The sequence below is a fragment of the Budorcas taxicolor genome, chromosome 5 (assembly GCF_023091745.1).
Source record: "Budorcas taxicolor isolate Tak-1 chromosome 5, Takin1.1, whole genome shotgun sequence".
Classification (NCBI taxonomy): Eukaryota; Metazoa; Chordata; class Mammalia; order Artiodactyla; family Bovidae; genus Budorcas; species Budorcas taxicolor.
In genome coordinates, this window is record NC_068914.1 from 75,572,813 (window position 1) to 75,598,874 (window position 26,062).

Consider the following 26,062-nt stretch of genomic DNA (forward strand, 5'->3'; position numbering starts at 1 on the left):
GGAATAAGAATCGCAGTTCCGAAGTTAGATCCTGGAAGACTACAGAAACCTGACAATAAAATATCTGGGGCTAAAGTTTGGAGGCTAAACTTTGGCCTTTTTTCCCTTCCCAAGGACTCCGGAGATCTTGCAAAAGGGAGACCTAGAATCTTTTGACCATAAATTCCAGCCCAGCCACAACGCTTTTCCATCCACGACTCTTTGCAGCCACTGTTACTAGATTGCAAACGCGCAAACACCTCTAGGACCCCGGGTTCCTTTCTGTTTCTTTATGAATGAACCGGGTCTAGTGTGCGCATGCGCAACTCCTTTTTCTCCCGCTCCACGTGAGGCCCGCCCTTCCCTCCTGCTAACGGCTCCGCCCCTATCCTTTCTAATGGACCAATGGCGAGCGGCCTGGGGGGCGGAGCCCTGAGCGGCGCGGCAGTGTAGTTCCCCGGTCGCCCGGCTCCCTCGCTTTAGTCTTGCTGTGTTGTGATCACGTGGCCAGCTCCGGGCGCGGCGCTTGTTTTGGTTTCCCTCTAGCTTGCCCCTGGCAGCTTCAGAGTGAGCGACTTTCCTGTGCCGGTTGCCACACCTGACTGCACTGCGACTTTCTCTTCTTGGGGCTCTCTCAGCTCCAAGTTCTGCAAGCCCCTCGGGGCCGGCTCCTGCCATGCCGTTAGTTCGCTACAGGAAGGTGGTCATCCTCGGATACCGTTCTGTAGGTGAGTCTCCCTCTAGGGCAGAGCACCGATGCACCGCGGCTTTGTGGCCAGAGGAGGCGCACTGCCGCGGGAAGGCGACCCAGGGAGAAATGGTGGCATCCTTAGAACCAGCTTGTAGAGCGAGGACTGAAAGGTTGGAGTGGGAAAGGCTGGGGTGGTGGTAGTGTTCAAGGCGGCCCGAAGCTGGAGCATGGAACAGTATACATGGGCTTACTGCTTGAACACCACAGTGGTCCTCAGCGTTCGTTACTCTGGGGGGGTGGAGATGGGGGCAGGATTTGGTGGCGGGGGCGCGGTCTGGGTGGGGCAAGTCTCAGGTGTCGGATGCAAGGCTGACTAAATCCTGGGGAATCCGGATCTTCCCAGGAGTTGGGTGGGGAAAGACAGCAGGAAAAGCTTCCTGCGTCGCTACTGTATGCATCCGGTGGCCAAGGTGCAGAGACCTGGGGCGAAAAGAGGGTGAAGGAGTCTATGGGAAAGCATTGCATGGGGCATTCACAGGCTAGGATGCTAATTCGGGGTTTCCTTTAGTCCAGGGCCACAGCCCGAAAGGACAGAGGAAATGAATGTGGATGGGTGATTTGGCTACAATTACCTCTGCTTCCCACAGGGAAGACATCTTTAGCACATCAGTTTGTGGAGGGAGAGTTCCTGGAAGACTATGATCCTACTGTGGAGAATAGTGAGTAAATTTCTCCTCTTGGGGTGGGGTAGGGAGGGCTTGGGTGCTCCACCCAAGGCCACACTTCGGGATTTTCCTGGTGCCAAAGGGATGATTTAATTAGATATTAAATCGAGTCTCTTCTCTATCAGTCCTGTTCTGTGAGTGGACCTAGAGTGTGCATTTTCCAAGATACTGAGTCCAGGATAGTGCATGTGTAGACAATAAGAAGCCTAACATTGTATCTTAAGTTTCCTGGAGAGCTCCTTGAACCTGGCCCATCTGTGTTAATATATAGGGGCACAGATTGCTCGCCCTACAAGGCACCTCACAGTCAAGTTTTCTTTTCTTTTCAGCTTACAGCAAGATAGTGACTGTTGGCAAAGATGAGTTTCACCTACACCTGGTGGACACAGCAGGGCAGGTACCAGTTTGGGGTAGGGTGTCTAAATGTGGCAGTTCAGTCCTGGGAGATGAAGTCTGGTAGCCTCTGAGGCTCATCTGTAAAGTAGTATTAAAAGCATTTTAGCAGTATTTCAGTGTGCAGTGTTGTTTGGAGCTACTCTATAAATACTTGTTGGATAGAAGTGACCGGAGTAGGGAGTGCCACAGGGAGGGTCCCCAGGATGCAGCCCACCAAACTTGGCCATCTGAGTCTTGTGAATCAAGGTATTGATATTTCTGTTTCTTGTCAGGATGAGTACAGCATTCTGCCCTATTCATTCATCATTGGGGTCCATGGTTATGTGCTTGTGTATTCTGTCACCTCTCTGCATAGGTAAGTGACCAAGGTTGAGAGTGGTGGACTTGGGAAGACATGAGGGCTGTCCCAGAATGAAATTGTAAGATTCTTTTCTTGTGTTTAAAGCTTCCAAGTCATTGAGAGTCTGTACCAAAAGCTACATGAAGGCCACGGGAAAACCCGGTACGTGGCACAGGGGATAAAGACATAGTGTGGACACCAGGGAAGAGGGAGGGCAGAGGGGAGTATTGATCCAAATTAAGGAGGAAGCCGGAACATCGATCCTATCTGGTTTGATGGGGAGTTGTCCAGCTATGATGTGAAGGAGGTTGGGGTCCATGGGGAACAGAGGGGATTCTGTTGTAACTGCTGTCTCCTCCCAGGCTGCCGGTGGTGCTGGTGGGAAACAAGGCCGATCTCTCTCCAGACAGGTATGGAAATCTCTGTAGCTTAAGGCAAAGGAAAGTGTCTAGGAATGAGTCAGGCTCTTGTCCTGGCTCTGCCACTGATTTAAACCAGTCGTTTTACCTCTTCGTTTCTAACTTGAAGGTTGAGACAAAATGATCCTTCTATCTCAAAAGCTATAATTTCATATTTCAAGCCTCAGTCCTAGGCTCCTTTGTTTTCTTGTATTTTCTTCTTCCACAGACCTTCTCCCAAACCTTGGAATGAGATGAGTCAGAGGAAGTCTAGTTTCTGTAAAGATTTTTCAGAGAACATGGGGCCCATTGCTATTCTTCATTTTCATGTCCTGAATTTGCTTCTAGGGAGGTCCAGGCTGTTGAGGGGAAGAAGCTGGCAGCATCCTGGGGTGCAACATTTATGGAGTCATCTGCTCGAAATAATCAGGTATTGGGCCTGAAGAGTAGGAGGGTGGTGGGGGCAGCAGTGTTTTTCTTTTTATGCCACTGCTTGGTGGTGGGGATGGTGGGGGAGTGGGGCATTCACCTAAGAGTTGGGTAGTATTGGCAGTGAACTCAACCAATTTTTTTTTTTGCCCTGAATCCTTATCCCTTGCAGCTGACTCAAGGCATCTTCACCAAAGTCATCCAGGAGATTGCCCGGGTGGAAAATTCATATGGGCAAGAGCGCCGCTGCCATCTCATGTGAGCCTGGAGATGAGCCCTTGAGCAGGGGGCAGCTGCCTTGATTCCGCCCCTGGTACTTTCCAAGCTCCAGTGGGGGCTTGTGGGGGCGCCCTCAGGACTTCACGGGTTTGTTTGGTTGCCAGCTGTGTCCCTGGCCCTCTAGGCACACAGTGAGGTACCTTCATGTTTGCACACTTACCCAGGCTCCAGTGGCCTGGTTGTCCATGTTTACAAAGAGGCAAGGATGTCTCATGGGCACTGTCCTCTAGCTCTGTTTTTGCTAAATAAATGAACTGTGATAACCTATGGGGTTGGGATATGAGTCCTGGGCACTGTTTATTCAGGACCCAGTCTCCTCTGTAGGTTTTGGGTGTTGGCTGGGTGAGGGGAGCTGGGGACTCCTGAAGTGAAGCTGGCTCCCAGGAGTGACAATGTAAATATGCAAATAAACTGAGAAATCTTTTTGTAATTGACTTCTCTGTGTCTGGGGAGCACTCAGGGCCAGTATCTTCTTTTCTAAGGAGTGATGACTGTGGCCATTGGTAGAGAATCAAGGTTTTTACTCCTTCAACCTTGTTCCTATTCCTTACCCCTCATTCATTTAGGACCATCACCCTAAGACTTAATACTTATTTTTCCCAACTTTCTTTTCTACCGTGTTCTCCCATACAGGTAACCAACTGACTGCCACTCTCATCCAAATTTGTAGGCTCTCACAACCCCCTTTGGAGAAGGCAGTGGCACCCCACTCCAGTACTCTTGCCTGGAAAATCCCATGGACGGAGGAGCTTGGTAGGCCGCAGTCCATGGGATCGCTAAGAGTCGGACACGACTGAGCGACCTCATTTTCACTTTTCACTTTCATGCACTGGAGAAGGAGATGGCAACCCACTCCAGTGTTCTTGCCTGGAGAATCCCAGGGACGGGGGAGCCTGGTGGGCTGCGGTCTACGGGGTCGCACACGACTGAAGCGACTTAGCAGCACAACCCCCTTAACTACAGAAACACCGCCCTCTAGTGGCCAGCTGCCACATGCTGCCCTAGCTTCCCTCCTGGGGCCTTGGGATTTGTTGGAACTCAGGATACTTTGGGTTCGAAGAAAGACCCTCGTTCCTAATGATGTAACAACTGTGAAGTAGTGTGAAGGCAGGGACTAAAGTGTTGCGAAGATTTTAACTTTTTAAGAGAGTTGAATAAAGGAAGAAATAATGCCCCGATCAACCCTCACTCCCTGTTCCTCATCTCTCCAAGTGCCTTTCATCAAAATAGATGTTCTTTGCTTTTTTCATACCTTTCACACTTTTGAAGTTGTGTTACCTTTTCCAGATGTCAAAGGCTATTACTTCTGTTCTTATTGACCCACCACCTCAGTAGAAGGATGGGTTCAGCCAGGAAAGTTTAGTCCTAACTGCCTTTACCTCCAACCCTTCCCCAGCAGCCCTAGGTCCTAAGTGGCCTAATACCTCCTGCAACGACTTATAAGGGTGACCTGAATGGTATCCTTCACAGGAAAGGCATAGAGTTCTGCCAATTGTGAGAGCCTGAGATACTCTGTCAACGCACTTAGTTGGGAAAAATGGACAAAATCCGGATGTGATTTTTAGCTATGACCTTGTTATTGCCTGGCTCCAGGCTAGTTGGGCTTATAATTGGGGGTGACGGTTTGTCATGCTTGTTTTTAAAAGTCCTGCCGGCAGCTTCTGCATCTCTGATATAGAATCTAAAAAGAAATAAGGGCTGCAAAAAAAAAAAAAAGCATATTCCAAAGAGCAATCTCTTAGGGACTCAGGAATCTCTTTAGGGTTCTCATCACCCTCTTTACTTACACTAATATTAGGTCTTTTTGCATATCAGACCTGGAATTCTCATTACAGGTATCTATACTATTATGTCCATGAGGTTTGAAATGGGATAACAAATATCAGGTTTTCGAGAGGCATATCAAAAAATCTCAAAGCCTGATAGTAGTAAAGAATAGTGGTTAATGGCTGGGTTAAAAAGAGTTACTCTTCCACTTAACTGTGTGACACTAGGAAGACACTTAAAACTCTGAGCCTCTGAACCTCTCTTAGTTTCCCATTTACTATGTGTAGTTAAACCTTCCTCATAGGATTGAGGTAAGAATAAAACTAAGGTGATATATGAAATGCTTAGCATAGGTCCTCACCCTTAAAAGATGGCTATTGTGTATTATTTGAGGTTTTTCTGGTGAGGGTCTGCCTCCCGGCCTCTGGGTGCAGAAAGTAAGGAGAGGCCTTCCATTTACAGGTAAGGAGTTACTGCTGGACTCTTGCTGACTTAGACCTGAATGGTCAGTGCAGAGCGTATGTCAGTATCTGGTTAGCCAAGACATACCTAGTCCTGATCCCTCCTATGACTCTGGCCAGTAGGCATTTAGGTCTTCTGCACTGTCCAATATAAAAGCTACAAGTCATATATTGCTACTTAGTTTTAAAATTTTATAAAATTAAAAGTTCCTCAGTTGCACCACTTACTTTTCAAAGTACCCAATAGCTACATGTGACTAAGCCACATGAGTGTATAGGGCATTTCTATCATTGCAGAAAGTTCTATTGGACAGCACTGTAAACCCCTTCCCACAAAACCAGCCCTGCACCTGATTTGTCTGTGTCTTTCTCCACATATTAAAATAATTTTAAAAATATATATATTTATATACACATACACATCCTAGGACAAACATGGCCATTGTCTTGCATTACGGCAAGGCTCAACTTCTCACTAGACGTGGTTTGTTGAACAATTTTATGTATCTTAGTGTCAATCTCTTCATCCGTAATATGGACATAATTCCACATTAATTCATAACGACGGTAAGGAATAACTAAGAATATATTAAGTATCCAGCACATTTGTTAATTTGTCTCCTCCTGTTTATCCCGTGGGTAGAGTTCATGCAGAGAAGTCATTCCAATCCTTTCTCATCCAGACTAATTGGTGGCGGGGGGTCGCGGGGGGGGGGGGGGGGCGGGCGCGAGGGGTGTCCCTGCAAGCTGTTTTGGGATCTTGCGTAGACTAACAGTACTCTGGCCAGGTAGCAAGGCTACAAGTTACATGCCTTCTGTTTACTGGAAAGCGGGGGTGGGGGGGGGGTGGTGCTGGGGAGTCCAGGCCCTGAAGATTCGGAAAGAAGGGCTGGGGCTGGGAGCACCCGGGAAAGGAGGGGAAACTCTGCATTTCTGTTTTGACAGGGGAGGTGATTGTGGAGGCACTAACAGTGCTCTTTCCTCTCGAGGGGGGTTGAGAGCCAGCAGAACGACTAGGGACTCGTTCCGCTTTCCTTTAGGCCCCCGAACGTGGCAGGAACCCACCCTTTGCAGCGCCAGGCGCCGTGCCTCACTTTCTCCATTTGCGGACTCCAGTTCCCAGGATGCAGAGCAGCGGCCAATCTCCAGGCTCTTCTTCCATCCCCCTCCCGGGAAAGATTGCTCCTGGCCAAGGCAAGGGGCAGCTAAGAGTTTCAGGGACCGATAACTCCAGCGAAACGGAATTAGAAAGTGCCCAGCTTCCTAGTTTTACTAGCCCGGTGGTGAAGGAGACAGTTCCAGGTCTGGGGCGAAGAGGAGGGGGGCTTCATTCCCACGTGTCTGCACAGCGGCCGGCCCGGCGCAGTCGGGGTTAACCTATGGCGGAGGGATTCCGCTGCGTGTGCGTAGAACTGCAGAGTCACAGCCTTTCCTCCGAGAGGACCGGATCCCTCCGCCGCTCCGCTCCAACACAAAATAGGGCCGCGTCTTCTCCTTTCTCCCCTTCTGGAGTGGGGTTCCCCGGGCAAAAGGGCCACCCGGATCTCGCGCCGAAAGCTTCCTGAATCTTCACGACCGCTGCCGAGATCTCGGGCCGGGAAATAGCCCCTTCGCAGGAACCACCCTACCGGCCGAACAGGAGGCGGAGGGGGGGGAGGCGGAGCGGCGCCGCGCTGCACTACTTTCCTCTCCGGTTGCAAATGGCTGCCTCGTTCCCCACTTTCCGCTCAGTTTCCTGACCCCCCGGCGCCGGGAGCCGGGGTTGGGCCATGCACCTCTAGGCCCCCCGCGATCACAGCCAGCCGGGGGTCGAGGGGGTGCCGCCGATCTGAGCCGGCCAGGCCGGGGGCGGGGCAGCTCCCGAGGCCAGAGGGGAAGGGAGGCGAGCGCAGGGCCTGGAGCGGCCGGAGGGGAGCGGGCAGAGGGCTCGCACCGCCCGCCCCTTCCTCTTCCTCGCCCACCTACCCTCCTCCCTTCCCCGGGGGGAGCAGAAGGTGGGGGGCTCGAAGCCGCCGAGGGAGAGTGCTCGGGGTCGAGGAGCCCAGCACTGGGTGTGTGTCAGGTTCAGCCCCGCGGCCCCGCCGGCTCCGTGTCGCCGTAGCTCGCGCGGCCCCGGGGCGCCGGCCCGAGGGGGAGAGGGGCTCGGCGCTCCTGCGAGGGTCTCACGTTCCATCCGGGCCCGGCGCGGCGGCGCGGCATTCCTTCCGGGCTGCTGGGGAGGCGCCTCGACGTTCCATCTGGAGAGCCTCGACGTTCCGCCCGAGCCCGGCGCGGGCGGCCGGGGCGCTGGCCCGGCCCTAGGACTGAGAGGCCGCCCGGCGACGCGGATGCGGAGCCTGCTCGCCCAAGATCAAAGCCACCGGTGCTCTCTTTGTGTCCGCTCGGGATTCGCCGCCCTGGGGCTGTCCATGGAAACCTAAACTGCTGGAACCCGAGGCAGAGAACCCTTCTTCGGCTTCTTGCTTTTTTTGAGGGGGGGAGGGTGGCCACTCCGACCTGGATTTACCGTTCTTGGCCCCCTTAAGCCCCCCCGTGCGGGGGGCGGCTGTGATCGCTCTGGCGGTTGGAGGTCGGGGAGCGGCCCGGGCTCTGGCCATGTTCTCGGATGAGGATTTCTGGATCGCCCTGTGAAGAGGTGAGTGAAGTCCGCCCGGCCAGGGCCCAGAAAGGGTTGGACTGGGGGCATAGCCAGATGGACTATCTTGGCCCGAGCTGGCCTGTAGGTTGGAGAAAGGGGTGCCAGAGCTGAGGAGGGTTCCTTTGGCAGGGTCTGTCAAGGGAACCTGAGCCAGTCGCCAGAGGAGAACCGAGGCCTGGTGTCCTGGGGTGTGCCTCTTTAAAGACTGGGGGGTTCAGGGAACCACGGGAGTTTGGGAACCTGGCCAGAAAGTCTCTCTGCCTGTTTATTTTTGTGTTGGGGGGAGCTCTACTAAACTAGGACCCAAGCCCTGATGCCAGCACCAATCCCAGTCAGCTGCTTCTCCTTCAGGGTTCCTTGTGGGCCTTGGGAATAGAACAACTTGGGAGCGGGGGTAGGGTGCCACTGCCAGGCCAGACTTAGCGCCAGGTTGGACTTTAAGGTTGTTCTTGCTCATCCGGACGCCGAGAGCAGTCTCTGGGAGACTCAAGGAATCCTGATTCCTGCACTAGGCCTTATTTCACTGTGCATGGAGCAGAGTGTGTGGAAACTGACTATTGTGATGAAGGAGGTGGCTGGGGCAAGAAGGAGGCGGGGCCGGGGGCAGCTCTGGCCTTGCTGGTCAACTTTAAACTACCCCTGCCTGGCAAAGTGACCCCAACGAGGCCTAGTGCTGTCTTAGCCTGCTTTGCCTTCCCTCCTCTTGGGATGGACATAATCTCTAGGGGATTATAGAGGAGGCTGTTGAGATTTGCTCCCTGTGAATGTGGGCTGCAAAAAATGGCTTTTGTCTCCCGCTTTCTCCGGGCCTGGTTGCCCATAAGTCTCTGGCCAGTCCAGCAGGGCCCCTCCCAGACCTCGCCAACCTTTTTCAGTCAGGGAATGTTAACTAGTCCTGTGATCCAGTCCCAGCCTTGCAGAATAGGGTGGCCTGTACCTCTTTGGAGGAGAAATGACCTGATAGGAGCATGTCTCTGAAGCCAGTGTTTTCAGCCCTGGCAGGAGGTGTTGGGGAGAAGGGGAGTGTGTGTGATTGCATGAAGGGTGCAGCATGAGCCTCTGGACTCTGGGCTGGGACAGCCCCTCTCACAGCTGTCATGCTGCCCAGCCAGGATTTGGCTGCTGTATTTTGCTCCCTCATTCTGTCCCCTCCAACATACAGAGGCTCGGCCACTTTGAGCCTGGTCTCGGAAAGGACAGAATAGGGGTTTGCCCTTGAAAGGTTTTTGGGGTGGTAATCCTGAGGTGAGAGGTGGCACAGGGGTGCTGAAATGAGGCTAGCTGTCACCCATGCTGTCTGCCCCTGCCTCCTGTGGAGGGCCTCTCCGGCTGTCTGTCCCTAAAGAACTTCCTTAAGAGACACCACTCCTTTTTGGCTGTAGCTGACCCTAGGATGACCCAGGGATAGTTCGGAGGGTCTCCAGAGCCCCTGTTGCCATTTGGGTTCTTCCCTGGAGGGCCAGCCCAAAATGGGGGTGGGGAGAGGTGTGGTTTGATTCTCAAGCTGGGAACCAGGAAGTCCTGAGTCCTACAGAAGAGCTGTTCACTCAAGGGCCTGCTTCAGCCTTTCACCTCTCCAAGCCTCCATTTCCCCTTTGGCTGGCATAATGGAGCTAAAGCTTTTGGTCTGGGAAGGAGGCAGGGAGTAGAGTGGGTTGAGATGAATCCCTGCCTTCTTCCTTGCTGTCCTGGGCCTCTTCAGCCTGGGGTCAAATGGACCCACCATGGTTTCACTCCCTAGATCTGTGTTTCTCTAGGATCCCTAGTTCCCTTGAGGAAGCCTGGCCAGGCCTTAGCCCAGTTTAGATCCAGGGAAAAACCCTTGGTGTATATGTGTGTTTCTGGCTGTGAATGCTGGGACAGGGGAACCTGTGGTTTTTATTTGTTTAGATCTGTTCAGGGGCCTGACAACTCACACTCAGCATTGGGAGGGCAGGTGCTGGACTGCCGGGTAGGGAAATGGGGCTCCTTAGAAGAGCCTCTGGATTCTCTGGTCCAGCTTGGAGGACACTCAACCCTTGGCTTATCTCTCATCTTCCATGATGCCATAAATGAGGCGGCAGCTTTGGAGGATGTTGGTACTGTTTCCCAAAGCTGGATGAAGGTGGTTTCTGCACCTCCCCAGGCAGTGCCCGCGTTACCAGCTTGAGAGGGCTGCGCTTGGGGGAGGGCAGAGGAATTTGTCCCTCTGGCCTTGTGTGAGGCAGTCCTCCCACCCACTGCGCTATCACTGTTGCTTTTGATTTCTTGCTGTTTGTGACTCCTTTAGCCTCAACTTTGAGAGCACAACAGTTGGAAGCTCTTGGGGGTATTTAGTGGTAAGGTACCACAAAAGTTACACAAGTTTAAGAAACTTTGAAGCCTTCTGGGTGTGGTCAGGCCTTGAATGGCTGAATAGGAAGGGGAGCCTAGCTGGTGCCCTGACCTCCAACCCCTACTTCACATAGGTGGCTTCTGGGGGGCCCTTGAAGTGCCAGAGCATCTTTTCTCTGGGCTGGCTAGATGGCCACCCTGCTTTCCTTTTAGGTGTGATTATGTGAGTGACAGGTTTGGGAAAGAGATGATCTGGGAGTAAAGGTAGCAGGTATCAGGTGATACTTCACTTTCCCAGTAGAATTTAATAGTGTAAAGGGAAAAGAGTAAAAATTTCCCTTCCTGTGGCATGTCCCATGAGGCCCATTGCCAGTCTCTGGAAATGAAGTATTAACTCAGGGAAAGAGCACTGATAGTGTGGTTCTTAGGTAATTGATTTATGGATCCTGGGCATCTTTGAGGATTCCCCCAGTCTCATCTGCCCCATGCACTCAACCCCAAGTAGCTGACTGGGGTATTTGGTGTGGGGAGAGAGGCTTGTCATTACAAAGGTTGGTGTGGTCCTTCTGGTTAAATAAGAGGAGTGGAAAAGGGGAGACAGAAAATTCTCAAACTTTCATTTAGAGTTCTGTAACCTACTCCACCTGCTATGGGAAAATAATACTTTCTGTAGTTTCTCTGCTTAAGCCCCTACCCTTCCCACTAAGAGCTGTTGGCACCTGTCCCTTTCTTCCTTCTTCTATAGGACCCCTTTCCTCTTCCTCAGCTCTGTAATTCTTTACTTCTCTCTTTTTTGTACTGTTTATTAGTTTCCTCTGAGATTTAAGAAAATATGCCAAAAGGTGTGGATCTTGACCTTCTTAGGTATAACTTCATGTATTTCATTTGGCTCTGGGATAGGCAGGCATATCTTAGAAGAGGGGACCGTTACCCCCCACCCCCATAGTGTGTGTGGAAACCCTGCCTGACGGAAGAGGAAGGAAGCTGCTTTGCTGTGTCCTGCCCCTGTTTAGAACAGCTCCAAGTGGCTGTGTGCTTCCTGAGACTACAACTCCCAGCATGCCTAGCACCAGGCCTGGCTACACATGCTCAGTAACTCTTAAGGCCCCTTCTGTTAACTTCTAGGGACATCTAAGGAGGAAGGGCAGTTGGCGTTGCTAAGGGCAACGACCTGAGGCCTTCAGGCTGGGTGAGAACTTGAGCTCAGTCAGGGCAGGGGCCAGGGAGTGGGACTGAGCTAGATTTAGATGGGCAGTAGGTGGGAAATGGGGAGTTTCTTCTGTTATGATTGGAATATTCTGGTTGAAACCAGTGGAGGTGGGGGAGATCCATCCATAGCTGGGCTTTCGTTCCAGTAACATGTTCTACATCTTGCAAGACCCCAAATTTGGTCTCCAGTAGAGGGATTTCAGCTGAACTCAGACTTCTTGGTTTATGACTACTCCTGGGTTAGCGCTGAAAGACCTCTAGGATGGTAGCTGACTTGAGAACTGAGGGAAAAGTCCAAGGGATAGGGCCTACCAGCAGCCAAGAACTCAGATGTGAGGCAAAGAAGGGTACTAGATGTAGCTTGTGGGTGCTTCTGGTTGTCCTGGGAACTCTTAGGCAGGAGATGGGAAGTGGATCCCCCGGGAATTCAGAGTGGAAGAAGGGGATATGTGTTTATTGGAGGGGAAGTAGACCGTGGGACAAGGGTTGGGGAGAAGGATTTTCCTTGTCATTAGTATAGGAGTTTGTAGGTGTGATTTTGCTCTGATTTCTATAGGTTCTAGATAACATTAGATGCCTTCTCCTTAGGATTTGGAGCAAAGTGTTTAGTGAGAAGACTTCCTAGACAAACAGATATCTCTTGGCTCTGACAGGTCTCCCCGAGAGGGCTCTGCCCAGTCGGAGAGAGGGATGGACAGCCCGAAGCCGCCTGGTGAGGATAAAGATTCGGAACCAGCAGGTGGGTAGGACAAACACTGGGTTTCTGTTCTTCCCAGGAAATCTTAGATTTCTGGTCCTAGCACAGGGACAGAAGCTAAGTCTGTCTGATAGACAGGTAATAATTGAAGGACTTTGTTCTTTGGGACAGAAGTTGAAATGCCATCACTGTTATCCACCAAGGGTTTTGGGTAATCTCATGGGTCTGATGAGTGGGCTGGTATTAAACAGAGGATAATGGCTGATACATCTTTCTTCTTTGTTCATTCAGCTGATGGACCTGCAGCCTCCGAGGAGTCAGGTGCCACTGAGCCAGACCTTCCCAAACCACATGTTGGGGAGGTCTCTGTGCCCAGTTCTGGGGGTCCCCGGCTTCAGGAGCCTCCCCAGGACTGCAGGTAACTAGTTTGGGGAAATGAGGATATAAAGATGTATGAAGACTTGATTTGAGCATCTGGGGCTTTCAAAGTGGAAGATTTAGGAAATGAGTGTTCAGGAAGCATAGGTGTGCCAAGTCGTTGGGTTGTTGAGGGTGCCCTAGGGCAGGACCGGCGTGGTGCTGATGCTTGTGTGTTCACAGCGGGGGTCCGGTGCGGCGTTGTGCTCTCTGTAACTGCGGAGAGCCCAGTCTACATGGGCAGCGGGAGCTACGGCGCTTTGAGTTGCCATTTGACTGGCCCCGGTGTCCCGTGGTGTCCCCTGGGGGGAACCCAGGGCCCAATGAGGGAGCGCTGCCCAGTGAGGACCTATCACAGATCGGTTTCCCTGAGGGCCTGACACCTGCCCACCTGGGAGAACCTGGAGGTAAGGGAAGGGAAGTGGGGTAGCTGACTTGGGGAGGAAATGGAGTAGGGGCCAGGTGGTCCTGAACCAGGGGTCACGTTCTTGTTAACTGTTTTCCCTCTTTCTACCTATAAAGGGTCCTGCTGGGCTCACCATTGGTGCGCTGCGTGGTCGGCAGGCGTATGGGGGCAGGAGGGCCCAGAACTATGTGGTGTGGACAAGGCCATCTTCTCAGGGATCTCACAGGTGTGGCGGGGGCCAGGGAATGGCACAGGCAAAGGGCAGGGTGGGCAGAGGGCATACTGGGGTAGAGCTGTGCCTGGCCTGTGGCTCTGGAGAGAGCTGGCCAGCGCTGAGGCTTTGTTTCCACTCCGGCAGCGCTGCTCCCACTGCACCAGACTTGGTGCCTCCATCCCTTGCCGCTCGCCTGGATGTTCCCGTCTTTACCACTTCCCCTGTGCAACTGCCAGCGGTTCCTTCTTATCCATGAAAACACTGCAGCTGCTATGCCCAGAGCACAGTGAGGGGGCCGCACATCTGGGTGAGGAGTCCTGCCGCTTGGACAGGGGACACGTGAGGGTCCACGGCTGCTGGGGTTTTTATGCTCTGCAGAGTGCTCTGAAATCTGTAATTACGTGCTGTCAGTCTGCCCCATGAAAACAGGCTTGGACTCTGAGTGCAGTGGCTTTGCCTGTCTCATTTACTGTGGTCTCTGTAGTGCCTGGGTTTTCCAGGTGGCACTAGTGGTAAAGAACCTGCCTGCTAGTGCAGAAGTTAGAGATGTGGGTTCGATCCCTAGTTGGAAAGATCCCCTGGAGGAGGGCATGGCAACCCACTCCATATCCTTGCCTGGAGAATCCCATGGACAGAGGAGCTTTGTAGGCTACAGTCCATGGGGTCGCAGAGTCGGGTGCGACTGAAACGACTGAGCATACACGCACGACGCAGTGCAGTGCCCAGAGGAGCGCCTGGCATGTGTCAGGCAGACACTCAGAAACTCTGTTCATTCTGTGTCTGTGGAACGCCAGTTAGGTAGACAGCACTGTGCTAAGTCCTATAAGGAATCCATAGCTGACCTGTGTCATCCTTCCCTTCTTACTGCAGAGGAGGCTCGCTGTGCAGTATGTGAGGGGCCAGGGGAATTATGTGACCTGTTCTTCTGTACCAGCTGTGGGCATCACTATCATGGGGCCTGTCTGGACACTGCTCTGACTGCCCGCAAGCGTGCTGGCTGGCAGTGCCCTGAATGCAAAGTGTGCCAAGCTTGCAGGTAAAAGTGGGAGGGCAGAAGGGAACCTTAGGTGAAGCACAGGTCAGGGTTGAAAAGGAGGGCAGGGAGAACCCTGTGATGTACCCCCGCAGGAAACCTGGGAATGACTCTAAGATGTTGGTCTGTGAGACGTGTGACAAAGGATACCATACCTTCTGCCTGAAACCACCAATGGAGGAACTGCCTGCTCACTCTTGGAAGTGCAAGGTGAGTGTGCCCCAGTGCTGCCTTACTCTCCCTAATTCCACCTCCTGCAGTGCCCCAGGTTTCTCTGTCGGGACATGCACTGTGCTCTTCTCCCATCTTTGCGTCTCTGTTGTCTGACTGGTGGCCATTTTGCTTGTTCCCTTCTGCTAGGCATGCCGGGTGTGCCGGGCCTGTGGGGCAGGCTCAGCTGAGCTGAATCCCAACTCTGAGTGGTTTGAGAACTACTCGCTCTGTCACCGCTGTCACAAAGCCCCGGGAGGACAGCCTGTCAGTTCTCTTGCTGAGCAGCACCCTCCGGTCTGTAGCAGGTAAGTGGTGTGGATTGGCAGATGTTGGGAGGGGACCTGGGAGGTACTGAGATGGGCAGGGGTTGTGTTCAAGCAAACAGCCTTTGAGAGGAGGGCCCTTGGGTGAGCAGTACATTCCAGAGCATCCATGCTTCACCCCTGTGTGCTCTAGAGGGGCCAGTAGGTGATGCGAGTCTGCTTCCCGTGCCCTCTGCAGATTCTCACCCCCAGAGCCTGGCGCTACCCCCACTGATGAGCCCAATAGTCTGTACATTGCGTGCCAAGGGCAGCCAAAGGGTGGATACGTGACCTCTATGCAACCCAAGGAACCGGGGCCCCTGCAATGTGAAGCCAAACCACTAGGTGAGTAGGGTTTGAGGGTTCCTGAAAGTAATCCCCTTCTATCCTGTGGCAAGGGCCAATCTCTGCTTTGCCCTGATCCTGTACTTGCTGTGGGGGTGCAGCTGAGCTAGGTAGGAGCAGAGTGTGTTATGTCTGCAGGGAGAGAAGGGGCCCAACTTGAGCCCCAGTTGGAGGCCCCCCTAAATGAGGAGATGCCACTGCTGCCCCCACCTGAGGAGTCGCCCCTGTCCCCACCACCTGAGGACTCACCCACGTCCCCGCCGCCTGAGGCATCGCGCCTGTCCCCACCGCCTGAGGACTCACCCCTCTCTCCACCGCCTGAGGAGTCTCCTCTGTCTCCCCCACCTGAGTCACCACCCTTCTCTTGCCCAGAGGACTCCCCCTCACATCCCCCACTTGATACACCCTTACCCCCACCACCTGAAGCATCACCCCTGTCCCCACCACTGGAGGAGTCTCCTCTGTCCCCTCCCCCTGAAGAATTGCCTACTTCCCCACCACCGGAAGCATCTCGCCTGTCTCCACCACCGGAAGAGTCACCCATGTCTCCGCCACCTGAAGAGTCACCCATGTCTCCGCCACCTGAGGCCTCTTGTCTGTTCCCACCGTTTGAGGAGTCGCCCCTGTCCCCTCCACCTGAGGAATCTCCTCTCTCTCCGCCACCTGAGGCGTCACGCCTATCCCCACCACTTGAGGACTCACCCATGTCCCCACCACCTGAAGACTTGCCTATGTCCCCCCCGCCTGAGGTGTCACGCCTGTCCCCCCCGCCTGAGGAGTCTCCCCTGTCACCGCCACCTGAGGAGTCTCCCACATCCCCTCCACCTGAGGCTTCACGCCTGTCTCCTCCGCCTGAGGACTCCCCTACATCCCCGCCACCTGAAGACCCGCCTGCTTCCCCGCCTCCGGAGGACTTGCTCGTGTCCCTGCCGCTGGAGGAGTCACCGCTGTTGCCACTGCCTGAGGAACTGCGACTCTGCCCCCGGCCTGAGGAGCCACACCTGTCCCCTCAACCTGAGAAACCGCGCCTGTCTCCTGCACCCCAGGAGCCGCGTCTGTCCCCTGCACCCCAGGAGCTGTGCCTGTCCCCCGCATCTGAGGAGCCACACCTGTCCCCTGCACCCCAGCAGCCGTGCCTGTCCCCTGCGCCCGAGGAGCCACGCCTGTCCCCTGCACCCCAGCAGCTGCACCTGTCCCCCGTGCCCCAACAGCCACACCTGTCCCCTGCGCCTGAGGAGCCACGCCTGTCCCCCGCGCCCAAGGAGCTGCGCCTGTCCCCTGCACCCCAGGAGCCCTGCCTGTCCACCGCGCCTCAGGAGCTGCACCTGTCCCTCATGCCTGAGGAGCCACATCTGTCCCTTGCATCCGAGGAACTACGCCTGTCTCCCCAGCCTGAGGAACCGCGCCTGTCTCCCCAGCCTGAGGAACCACGCCTGTCCCCCCGGCCTGAGGAACCGCGCCTGTCCCCTCGGCCTGAGGAACCGCGCCTGTCTCCTCGGCCTGAGGAACCGCGCCTGTCCCCTCGGCCTGAGGAGCCATGCCTGTCCCCCCGGCCTGAGGAACCGCACCTGTCCCCTCAACCTGAGGAGCCCATTGAGGAGCCAGGCCTGTGCCCTGCATCTGAGGAATTGCCCTTATTCCTCCCACCCAGGGAGCCACCCTTATCCCCTGTGCTTGGAGAGCCGGCCCTGTCTGAGCCTGGGGAACCACCTCTGTCCCCTCTGCCTGAGGAGCTGCCGTTGTCCCCATCTGGGGAGCCATCTTTGTCACCTCAGCTGATGCCACCAGGTAAGGGGCACTTAGTACTCTGTTACTCTGGGACGGTCTTAACTCTTTATGGCACATCTAATCTAAGAGCCTCTCTTTTCCTCCAGATCCTCTTCCTCCTCCACTTTCACCCATCATCACAACTGTGGCCCCACCAGCCCTGTCTCCGTTGGGAGAGTTAGAGTACCCCTTTGATGCCAAAGGGGACAGTGACCCTGAGTCGCCACTGGCTGCCCCCATCTTGGAGACACCTATCAGCCCTCCACCGGAAGCTAACTGCACTGACCCTGAGCCTGTACCCCCTATGATCCTCCCCCCATCCCCAGGCTCCCCCATGGGACCGGCCTCTCCCATCCTGATGGAGCCCCTTCCCCCTCATTGTTCCCCACTCCTCCAGCATTCCCTGCCTCCCTCAAACTCACCTCCTTCCCAGTGCTCTCCTGCCTTGCCACTGTCGGTTCCTTTCCCGCTGAGTCCCATGGACAAGGCAGTGGAGGTCTCAGAAGAGGCTGAGCCACAGAAGATGGAGACTGAGAAAGCCCCAGAACCTGAGTGCCCAGCCTTGGAACCCAGCCCTACTAGTCCTCTTCCGTCTCCTCTGGGGAACCTTTCCTGCCCTGCACCCAGCCCTGCCCCAGCCCTGGATGACTTCTGTGGCCTGGGGGAAGATACAGCCCCTCTGGATGGGACTGACACTCCTGGTTCACAACCAGAGGCTGGACAGACCCCTGGCAGTTTGGCTAGTGAACTTAAGTGTTCCCCTGTGCTCCTGGACTCTGAGGAGCTGGCCCCTGTGACCCCTATGGAGGTCTATGGCCCAGAATGCAAGCAGGCAGGGCAGGGCTCACCCTGTGAAGAGCAAGAGGATCCACGTGCACCAGTGGCCCCGACCCCACCTACTCTCATCAAATCTGACATCGTTAATGAGATCTCCAATCTGAGCCAGGGCGATGCCAGTGCCAGTTTTCCTGGCTCAGAGCCCCTGCTGGGCTCTCCAGATCCTGAGGGGGGTGGCTCCCTGTCCATGGAGTTGGGGGTATCTACAGACGTTAGTCCAGCCCGAGATGAGGGCTCCCTGCGGCTCTGTACCGACTCGCTGCCAGAGACTGATGACTCGCTATTGTGTGATGCTGGGACAGCTATTGGAGGAGGCAAAGCCGAGGGGGACAAGGGGAGGCGGCGCAGCTCCCCAGCTCGTTCCCGCATCAAACAGGTGAGGGGCTATCCAGCCACTAGATGTGTTTGATGTCCCGTCACTGTCAGAGGTACGGTTCTGTCACTCACTGATACCTTCCCACTTGACATACTGAATCCTGGGTTCTCAGAGGGAGAAGGCAGTGGCAACCCACTCCAGTACTCTTGCCTGGAAAATCCCATGGACGGAGGAGCCTGGTGGGCTGCAGTCCATGGCGTCGCTAAGAGTCGGACACGACCGAGCGACTTCACTTTCACTTTTCACTTTCATCCATTGAAGAAGGAGATGGCAACCCACTCCAGTGTTCTTGCCTGGTGAATCTCAGGGACAGGGGAGCCTGGTGGGCTGCTGTCTATGGGGTCGCACAGAGTCGGACACGACTGAAGTGACTTAGCAGCAGCAGCACCAACAGGTTCTCAGAGATCCTTGAATTCATCTTGTTCTTTTATTAAAGAGAGCACCAGTAGCAGAGGGAAAATAAATTGCCCAGGTTCTTGGTTACTCAGTCAATAGAATCGGTACTAGAAACAGATCTCTCAAGCTAGTCTTTTTTCTTACTATACAGTACCATGTTGGCCCCTCTTTCTTGGAAGATCAGGAGTGGTTTGGACCAGAGCTACCTACCTGTTGCTACTCTAGAGCTTGGGCTTCCTCCCTGGCCCTGACTGGGAAGCTTGGACTTTGTTACCTGCCACACTCTGTCCCTTTGTCTCTTCTCTTGCCTCTAAGCCTATGGACCCCACCTGTTAGCCCTCTACTCCTGTAATTACCTATTATCCTTCACTCAGGGTCGCAGCAGTAGTTTCCCAGGGAGACGCCGGCCACGTGGAGGAGCACATGGAGGACGTGGGAGAGGACGGGCCCGGCTAAAATCAACTACTTCTTCCATTGAGACTCTGGTAGTAAGGAGAGGCCTCCCATCCCCCAAACATGCTTCGGCTGGCCCCTTCAAGATTAAACACCCTTTAAATCCTGCCAGTCCCTTGCACGCTCTGCCTGCCTGCTAGCCTAGGGCCTGTCCAGCTATGTCTGTGCTCCTGTCCTCTTGGCCCCCAGGCTTCTCTGAAATGTGATGTTGGGCTGAGGCCCATTTTGGGATCTGGGGTGTTCTTCTGCTTCTTAGTCCTGGTTCCTGGCCTTCATCTTAGCTGGGGGTTTATGCCGCCTTCCCCCAACACCAAAGAGGAAAGCAGCTTAGTCGGGGCAGATTTAGCTCCCTCACTTTGCACAACTCTCTGCCTATAAGGTTGCTGATATCGATAGCTCTCCCAGCAAGGAGGAAGAAGACGATGATGATGATACCATGCAAAATACTGTGGTTCTCTTCTCCAACACAGACAAATTTGTGCTAATGCAGGTACCGTACTTGACGCAAGTAGTCCCATCTTCAGCAGTAAGACCTGGCAGACTGAACGCCAGGATGGCATTTGGATATATGTGTTTTGGTGGGAGGGTAAATGAGGAAAACCAGAGACCTACTTCTCGGAATACTAGAAAATGAGCTTGACACTGAACTGGGAGCTGGGAATGTAGCAGTGAAAAAGGCAGGAACGATTTCTGCTCTATTGAAGCTCCTAGTCTAGGGAACATGAGTAATTTTGAAGCTACAGAATTTGTCGTGTATGTTACTGTGATCCTGATCAGTCTTCACCCACCTTTTCTTTCACTTCTCATTACCTCTATCCACGGTAGGCTGTATCATTTCAGATTACCCGATCAGACGACCAAGACAGGCTAGGAAGGAGCAGGGTCCCGTGATGGCTTGCTCTGCCCTAATGCAGGGATAGGCTTTTGGTTCTCTGACTCCCTCCTGTGAGATTAGCGTCGTAGTCAGTTACAGGGACTGAGTGGTGCTGAGGCTGTGAGGCGGGACACTTGGGTCTCTGTGTGTTTCCCCAGGACATGTGTGTGGTGTGTGGCAGCTTTGGCCGGGGGGCAGAGGGCCACCTCCTTGCCTGTTCCCAGTGCTCCCAGTGCTATCACCCGTACTGTGTCAACAGCAAGGTGAGTTCAGAGCCCCAGAGATACGGTCTGGGGAATGGGGTCAGTTATTGCTTATCCTAGGTCTTTTTCCTGGCCACTCTACTTAAAGTGGTCATTGGTCATGGAACTTGTTCATCAGTTTCCAGTGGCTGTCAAATTCATCTTGGGAAAAATGTTTTGGAAACCATAGTGGTCTTATGAGTTTCTTTGTTACAGATCATGACTTACCATTGAGTACATTGTATAAATTGTGAGAACTTTTCTAGTAGTAAACATGGTCTGGATATAAAATATAAAATCAGAACCAAACACATGTCCACAAAGAGAAAGCAATGTTTTTGACTCAAGCATGATCAGTCATTTTGGGGTTTTCATTAACATTTAGAACTTGTCCACTGCTAACATTCACTGACTTGCAGCAGTAGCAGGTGCCCCATGTTCAAGAAAAGCTGGGGGAGATACCGCCTGGGCAGTGAAAGATCTTAACAAGGCAGTGGCTGGGTGAGGCTGTTCTTTGACCAGTGGAGATCCCTGGAAGTCTAAGATTAAGAGCCACTATTTTAGGGGTGAGGGTACTCCGTGTATCTTCCCTGTGCTCAAATGAAGGTCTGGCCTGGGTACGGGGGTCCTCCAGCCCCACCTGTGTAAGTCCCAGCACCCCTGGAGAGGTCTGCCCTGCCTTCTGCATCACCCCCTGAGGAATTGCCGTCTCCTGCACCAGATCACCAAGGTGATGCTGCTGAAGGGCTGGCGTTGTGTGGAATGCATCGTGTGCGAGGTGTGTGGCCAGGCCTCAGACCCCTCCCGCCTCCTGCTCTGTGATGACTGTGACATTAGCTACCACACGTACTGCCTGGACCCCCCACTGCTCACCGTGCCGAAGGGTGGCTGGAAGTGCAAGTGGTAAGGAGACTAGCAACTTCAGGTGGGCCTGACATGTTAAGAGTGAGTATGATGTTGAATACATGGCTGAGGCTGGGTTTAGAAGGCCAGGCTGGTTTGGGTGCTCTGGGTAGGTCAGGTGTTGAGGGTCTGTCTTTCTGCCCCCACCAGGTGTGTGTCTTGTATGCAGTGTGGGGCCGCCTCCCCTGGCTTCCACTGTGAATGGCAGAATAGTTACACACACTGCGGGCCCTGTGCCAGCCTGGTGACCTGCCCTATCTGTCATGCCCCCTACGTGGAGGAGGACCTGCTGATCCAGTGTCGCCACTGTGAACGGTGAGGGTGCCCGTCTCCCCCAGATAGGCCCCCCCGCTCTGTTTTCGGCCTTGCGTTGTTTCTGTTCACCTCCTCCTGTCTCCTTTCCACCAGGTGGATGCATGCCGGCTGTGAGAGCCTCTTCACAGAGGATGATGTGGAGCAGGCAGCTGATGAGGGCTTCGACTGTGTCTCCTGCCAGCCTTACGTGGTCAAGCCTGCTGGTGAGTCCCGGGTGCTAGGGAGGGGGAGGAGAGGTCAGCGCAGGGGTGCCTTGCTCTGGGCCAGAGCCTCCAGCTGTTTGTCCTCTCCACAGCGCCTGTCGCACCTCCAGAGTTGGTACCTATGAAGGTGAAAGAGCCTGGTGAGTCACAATAAATCTGAATGCCAGTGCCAGAGAAGACCCTTAGACACTTAGTCCAGGTCCAGTCCTCCAATTTTATCTCATTTTTCACAGAAAAGAGGCTAAGACCCAGGGATGTTGAGTGACCTGCCCAAGGTCACCCCGTAGGTCAGTGGTGAAGTTGTGGTGACACTCACAGCCTCTAGGTTCCAGGCAGAATTCCATTTACCAGCCAACATGGCCTTTGTACAGCCAGACTCTCATCTTTAGAGAGCACAGAACTCTTTCTGAACTCTGCTCTTTTTCCTTAATGAAGGAGCTCTGCCATCTCCATCCATCATGATGTAGGCACTGCTCCTGGCATCTGGGGCACTATGAGCTGGCATTCGGCAAAGAGGGGCCCTCCTTGGTCCACATAGCCAGAGAACATATTTGGTGACCTGAGGGTTCATCAGGAGCAGAGTCCAGCTTCAGCAGCCGCTGTCTCTCAGACCCCCTCGGGTCACTGCAAGAGCACTCAGGCCTCAGCTGGTGCCCGTCGGTGGTCTCTCCTCTGTAGCCCTCAGACCCCAGTCTGGACTTCAGTCTGTCTCTCATTGCTCTTGTCCCAGCTAGGGACTTAAGGCGGCAACTCAGAGTCCCAGTTTCCCTGGGGCTCCATGGGGTCACACGCTTCCCCCCTTTGCGCAGAGCCCCAGTACTTTCGCTTCGAGGGCGTGTGGCTGACAGAAACGGGCATGGCGGTGCTGCGTAACCTGACCATGTCGCCTCTGCACAAGCGGCGTCAGAGGCGTGGACGGCCCGGCCTCCCAGGTGAGGCGGGGCTGGAGGGGGCCGAGCCTTCAGAGGTCCTGGGCCCTGATGACAAGAAGGATGGTGACCTGGACACGGACGAGCTGCTCAAGGCTGAAGGTCAGCCTAGGGGGTCTCGGGGAGCATGCTTGTGAGAGTTGATGTTGGGTCAGGGCAGCATTGTCACTCCCAGTCACCCTTGGGCCCCTGTAGGTCTTGTCCGATGGCTCTGTGACAGCGAACTCAGCTGTCTGTTCTTTTTTTTTTTTGCCTGTGTTGTGTCTTTGTTGCTGCATGTGAACTTTCTCTAGTTGCTGTGAGTAGGGGCTACTCTGTAGTTGCAGTAGACAGGCTTCTCATTGTGGTGGCTTCTCTTGTTGCAGAGCATGGGCCCTAGGGTGTGCGGGTTTTAGTAGTTGTGGCTCACAGGCTTAATTGCTCCTTGGTGTGTGGAATCTTCCTGGACCAGGGATCAAACCCATGTCCCCTGCATTGGCAGGCAGATTCTTAACCACTGGACCATTTGGGGAGTCCCCAGTTCTCAGTTCTTAACTGACAGGATGACAGGGTTCAAAGGGTCCAAGCCTCTGACCGGTCTCCATCTCTTTTGTCTCCACACACAGGTAGTGTGGAGCACATGGAGTGTGAAATTAAACTGGAGGGTCCTGTCAGCCCTGATGGAGAGCCTGGCAAAGAGGAGACTGAGGAGAGCAAAAAACGCAAACGCAAACCCTATCGGCCTGGTGAGGCCCTGGGATGTGGGTGGGATGGTGAGGGGCAGCTTACCAGGTCCCCAGCGGCTTCTCAGCCTCAGCTCTGCCTCCTTACAGGCATCGGTGGTTTCATGGTGCGACAGCGGAAATCCCACACACGTGTGAAAAAAGGGCCTGCAGCACAGGCGGAGGTGTTGAGTGGGGATGGGCAGCCCGACGAGGGTGAGACGGGTGAGGGCTCCAGTGGGGCCTGGGAGAAGGTGGGGCTCGCAGGACCCGTGGGACACTGCCAGGGAGGCCAGGGGCAGGGGTGCTCTCAAAGGGTCAAGGAGGTAGTGGGCCCAATTGGTGTCGGGGGAGAATAGGCAGAAAGTGTCCCCAGGCCAGCCTGGGAGCAGCATGCTCACAGTCCCCAGAGAGGCTGACCCTCCTGTTGGGTCCTCAGTGTTGCCTGCTGACCTGCCTGCCGAGGGCTCTGTGGACCAGAGCTTAGCCGATGGGGATGAGAAGAAGAAGCAGCAGCGGCGAGGGCGCAAGAAGAACAAACTGGAGGACATGTTCCCTGCTTACCTGCAGGTGGGTCTTAGGCTCTGAAGGCCATTGGCCAGGCTCCTGGCCCGCAGGGCCTGAGAAAGCCTGTTTCTTTCCGCCTCCTCCCACAGGAAGCCTTCTTTGGGAAGGAGCTGCTAGACCTGAGCCGGAAGGCCCTGTTTGCAGTTGGCGTGGGCCGGCCAAGCTTTGGATTGGGAACCCCCAAAGCCAAGGGCGATGGAGGCTCAGAGAGGAAGGAGCTCCCGACCTCACAGAAAGGTCAGTCATGTGGGGGTAAGGTAGTCTGAAGGGGTCCAACCTCACTTTGTACTTGGAAGCTGGTAAGAGATTTTGGTGTGAAATGGGCTGGTCTCTAGGAGTTGAGGGTTGGCCAAGGGCCCTGGCCTTGATGCTGGGGTCCTGTTCTGGGCATCTCTGATTGAAGTGGGGCTGTTGCTCGTAGGAGATGATGGTCCAGATGTTGCAGATGAAGAATCCCGTGGCCCTGAGAGCAAGGCTGATACACCAGGTGAGGGCTTCTGGGAGGGCTGGGTGCCATCTTGGTTTTGCTTCTGTCAACCTGTTCTGCCCCTGAGTACCATCAAGGTTGGAGACTGGAAAGTGTTTCAGGCCTTCTGTGGTCCTTGCCAGAGTGGCAAGTGTGGTGGCTCCACACCGACCTTAGCTGATGGGCTTTTCTTGGCAATTGCAGGACCTGAGGATGGTGGCATAAAGGCATCCCCAGTGCCCAGTGACCCCGAGAAGCCAGGCACCCCGGGTGAAGGGATGCTTAGCTCTGACTTAGACAGGATTCCCACAGAAGGTGAGGCTGGGACCCATACTCGGCATGTAAAAAGGTCCTCTCCTCTGCCTGAGGGACTCATTTATATTGCTCCTCTGGTGGGGAGTCATGGGCACCTTCCCTGGTATCCCCTGAGCCCTAGTCTTCCTCAGCAGCATCTTTCCTTGATCCCTCACAGAACTGCCTAAGATGGAATCCAAGGACCTGCAGCAGCTTTTCAAGGACGTTCTGGGTTCCGAACGAGAGCAGCATCTGGGTTGCGGAACCCCTGGCCTGGACGGCAGCCGGACACCGCTGCAGAGGCCCTTTCTTCAAGGTGAGCTGATGGGGGTGGTTTGAAGACTGCGTGGGCAGGTATCATCAAGCCTGCCTCCAGACCGGGCCGCTTGCTCCCTCTCTCTGATCCTATGCTTCTTGTAGGTGGACTCCCTTTGGGCAATCTCCCCTCCAACAGCCCAATGGACTCTTACCCGGGCCTCTGCCAGTCCCCATTCCTGGATTCTAGGTTGGTATTTGTGCTTAACCTCTGTGGGCAGTCCCTTCCCTCCAGTGGGGCCATGCTGGGGGAGGGAACGTTGGACTCTCGGGTGCTGCTGTGGCAACCCCTCCCTCCCTCTGCTGCCTTGCTAGTGACTGTCCTCTGTTGGGGCAGGGCAGTAGCCTGGGGACTCTGGGCAGTTGGTCTGGGGTGGGGCTTGGCATCCCTGCCCTCTGTGACTCTCTGCCCCTGCGCCCCAGGGAGCGCGGGGGCTTCTTCAGCCCAGAACCCGGTGAGCCAGACAGCCCCTGGACAGGCTCGGGGGGCACCACGCCCTCCACCCCCACCACCCCCACCACGGAGGGTGAGGGCGACGGGCTCTCCTATAATCAGCGGAGTCTTCAGCGCTGGGAGAAGGACGAGGAGTTGGGCCAGCTCTCCACCATCTCGCCTGTGCTGTACGCCAATATTAACTTCCCCAGTCTCAAGCAGGATTACCCAGGTACCTGTGGGACAGAGCACGGGAGACAGCCTGCAACACGACCAGCGCAGGGGTCACCTGCCAGTTCTCCTCTCACACATCGTCTCTGTCCTCCAGACTGGTCAAGCCGCTGCAAACAAATCATGAAGCTGTGGAGAAAAGTTCCAGCTGCTGATAAAGCCCCCTACCTGGTGAGACAGAAGGAGCCTGGAGTGGCGTGGGAAATGAGTCATGGGCGGCACGTCTTCGGGAAAGTCACCCTCATTCCTTCTACTCCCCACTTTCATAGCAGCTGGGCCAGTAGGGGTCGGCTTCTGGGTGGGGAGTGTGAGGGCATGGTGAGGGAGTGGGACTGGACTTGAGACTGAGTCCCAGCCTCAGGCTGTGTCCTCTGTTCCTCAGCAAAAGGCCAAAGATAACCGGGCAGCTCACCGCATCAACAAGGTGCAGAAGGTGAGCGGGCTCAGGGTGCGCGGAGGCATCCAAGTCTGGTTGTGGGGCAGCCTCCCTGCAGGTGGGGGTCAGAGG

General features: G+C 54.7%; 2 protein-coding genes across 6 annotated transcripts in view; both read left to right on the forward strand.

Annotated features, from left to right (window-relative positions):
• Positions 1 to 655: 655 nt before the first annotated feature.
• Positions 656 to 3,220, forward strand: RHEBL1 (RHEB like 1). The gene is made up of 8 exons (XM_052641258.1): positions 656 to 707; positions 1,318 to 1,389; positions 1,725 to 1,792; positions 2,064 to 2,146; positions 2,237 to 2,293; positions 2,494 to 2,541; positions 2,878 to 2,959; positions 3,131 to 3,220. The coding sequence occupies exons 1-8, from the start codon at positions 656 to 658 to the stop codon at positions 3,218 to 3,220; spliced, it is 552 nt and encodes a 183-aa protein (XP_052497218.1).
• A 4,467-nt stretch (positions 3,221 to 7,687) lies between these two features.
• KMT2D (lysine methyltransferase 2D) overlaps positions 7,688 to 26,062 on the forward strand; it is a 39,526-nt gene continuing 21,151 nt past the window's right edge. For 2 of the 5 annotated variants that reach the window (XM_052641239.1, XM_052641243.1), the window contains exons 1-31: positions 7,688 to 8,100; positions 12,279 to 12,364; positions 12,614 to 12,740; positions 12,923 to 13,146; positions 13,262 to 13,371; positions 13,504 to 13,666; positions 14,230 to 14,395; positions 14,488 to 14,602; positions 14,753 to 14,910; positions 15,107 to 15,252; positions 15,391 to 17,040; positions 17,127 to 18,232; positions 19,003 to 19,116; positions 19,461 to 19,571; positions 20,114 to 20,218; positions 20,919 to 21,100; positions 21,251 to 21,415; positions 21,509 to 21,618; positions 21,711 to 21,758; positions 22,428 to 22,649; positions 23,153 to 23,272; positions 23,360 to 23,473; positions 23,688 to 23,818; positions 23,905 to 24,052; positions 24,237 to 24,302; positions 24,486 to 24,596; positions 24,754 to 24,891; positions 24,996 to 25,080; positions 25,314 to 25,555; positions 25,652 to 25,725; positions 25,937 to 25,987. In XM_052641239.1, coding sequence (XP_052497199.1) covers positions 12,316 to 12,364; positions 12,614 to 12,740; positions 12,923 to 13,146; positions 13,262 to 13,371; positions 13,504 to 13,666; positions 14,230 to 14,395; positions 14,488 to 14,602; positions 14,753 to 14,910; positions 15,107 to 15,252; positions 15,391 to 17,040; positions 17,127 to 18,232; positions 19,003 to 19,116; positions 19,461 to 19,571; positions 20,114 to 20,218; positions 20,919 to 21,100; positions 21,251 to 21,415; positions 21,509 to 21,618; positions 21,711 to 21,758; positions 22,428 to 22,649; positions 23,153 to 23,272; positions 23,360 to 23,473; positions 23,688 to 23,818; positions 23,905 to 24,052; positions 24,237 to 24,302; positions 24,486 to 24,596; positions 24,754 to 24,891; positions 24,996 to 25,080; positions 25,314 to 25,555; positions 25,652 to 25,725; positions 25,937 to 25,987 — 6,351 coding nt within the window. In that variant the 5' untranslated portion in view covers positions 7,688 to 8,100; positions 12,279 to 12,315. The remainder of the gene's footprint in view (positions 8,101 to 12,278; positions 12,365 to 12,613; positions 12,741 to 12,922; positions 13,147 to 13,261; positions 13,372 to 13,503; positions 13,667 to 14,229; positions 14,396 to 14,487; positions 14,603 to 14,752; positions 14,911 to 15,106; positions 15,253 to 15,390; positions 17,041 to 17,126; positions 18,233 to 19,002; positions 19,117 to 19,460; positions 19,572 to 20,113; positions 20,219 to 20,918; positions 21,101 to 21,250; positions 21,416 to 21,508; positions 21,619 to 21,710; positions 21,759 to 22,427; positions 22,650 to 23,152; positions 23,273 to 23,359; positions 23,474 to 23,687; positions 23,819 to 23,904; positions 24,053 to 24,236; positions 24,303 to 24,485; positions 24,597 to 24,753; positions 24,892 to 24,995; positions 25,081 to 25,313; positions 25,556 to 25,651; positions 25,726 to 25,936; positions 25,988 to 26,062) is intronic. The other 3 variants (XM_052641244.1, XM_052641241.1, XM_052641240.1) reach the window with 3 other exon arrangements.

Bases quoted from the DNA above. Each gene is read 5' to 3' on its own strand.
- RHEBL1 (XM_052641258.1), top strand. From the start codon at position 656: ATGCCGTTAGTTCGCTACAGGAAGGTGGTCATCCTCGGATACCGTTCT. The intron at 708-1,317 runs GTGAGTCTCCCT...TGCTTCCCACAG, and splicing joins CCTCGGATACCGTTCTGTAG to GGAAGACATCTTTAGCACAT. The intron at 2,960-3,130 runs GTATTGGGCCTG...TATCCCTTGCAG, and splicing joins CATCTGCTCGAAATAATCAG to CTGACTCAAGGCATCTTCAC.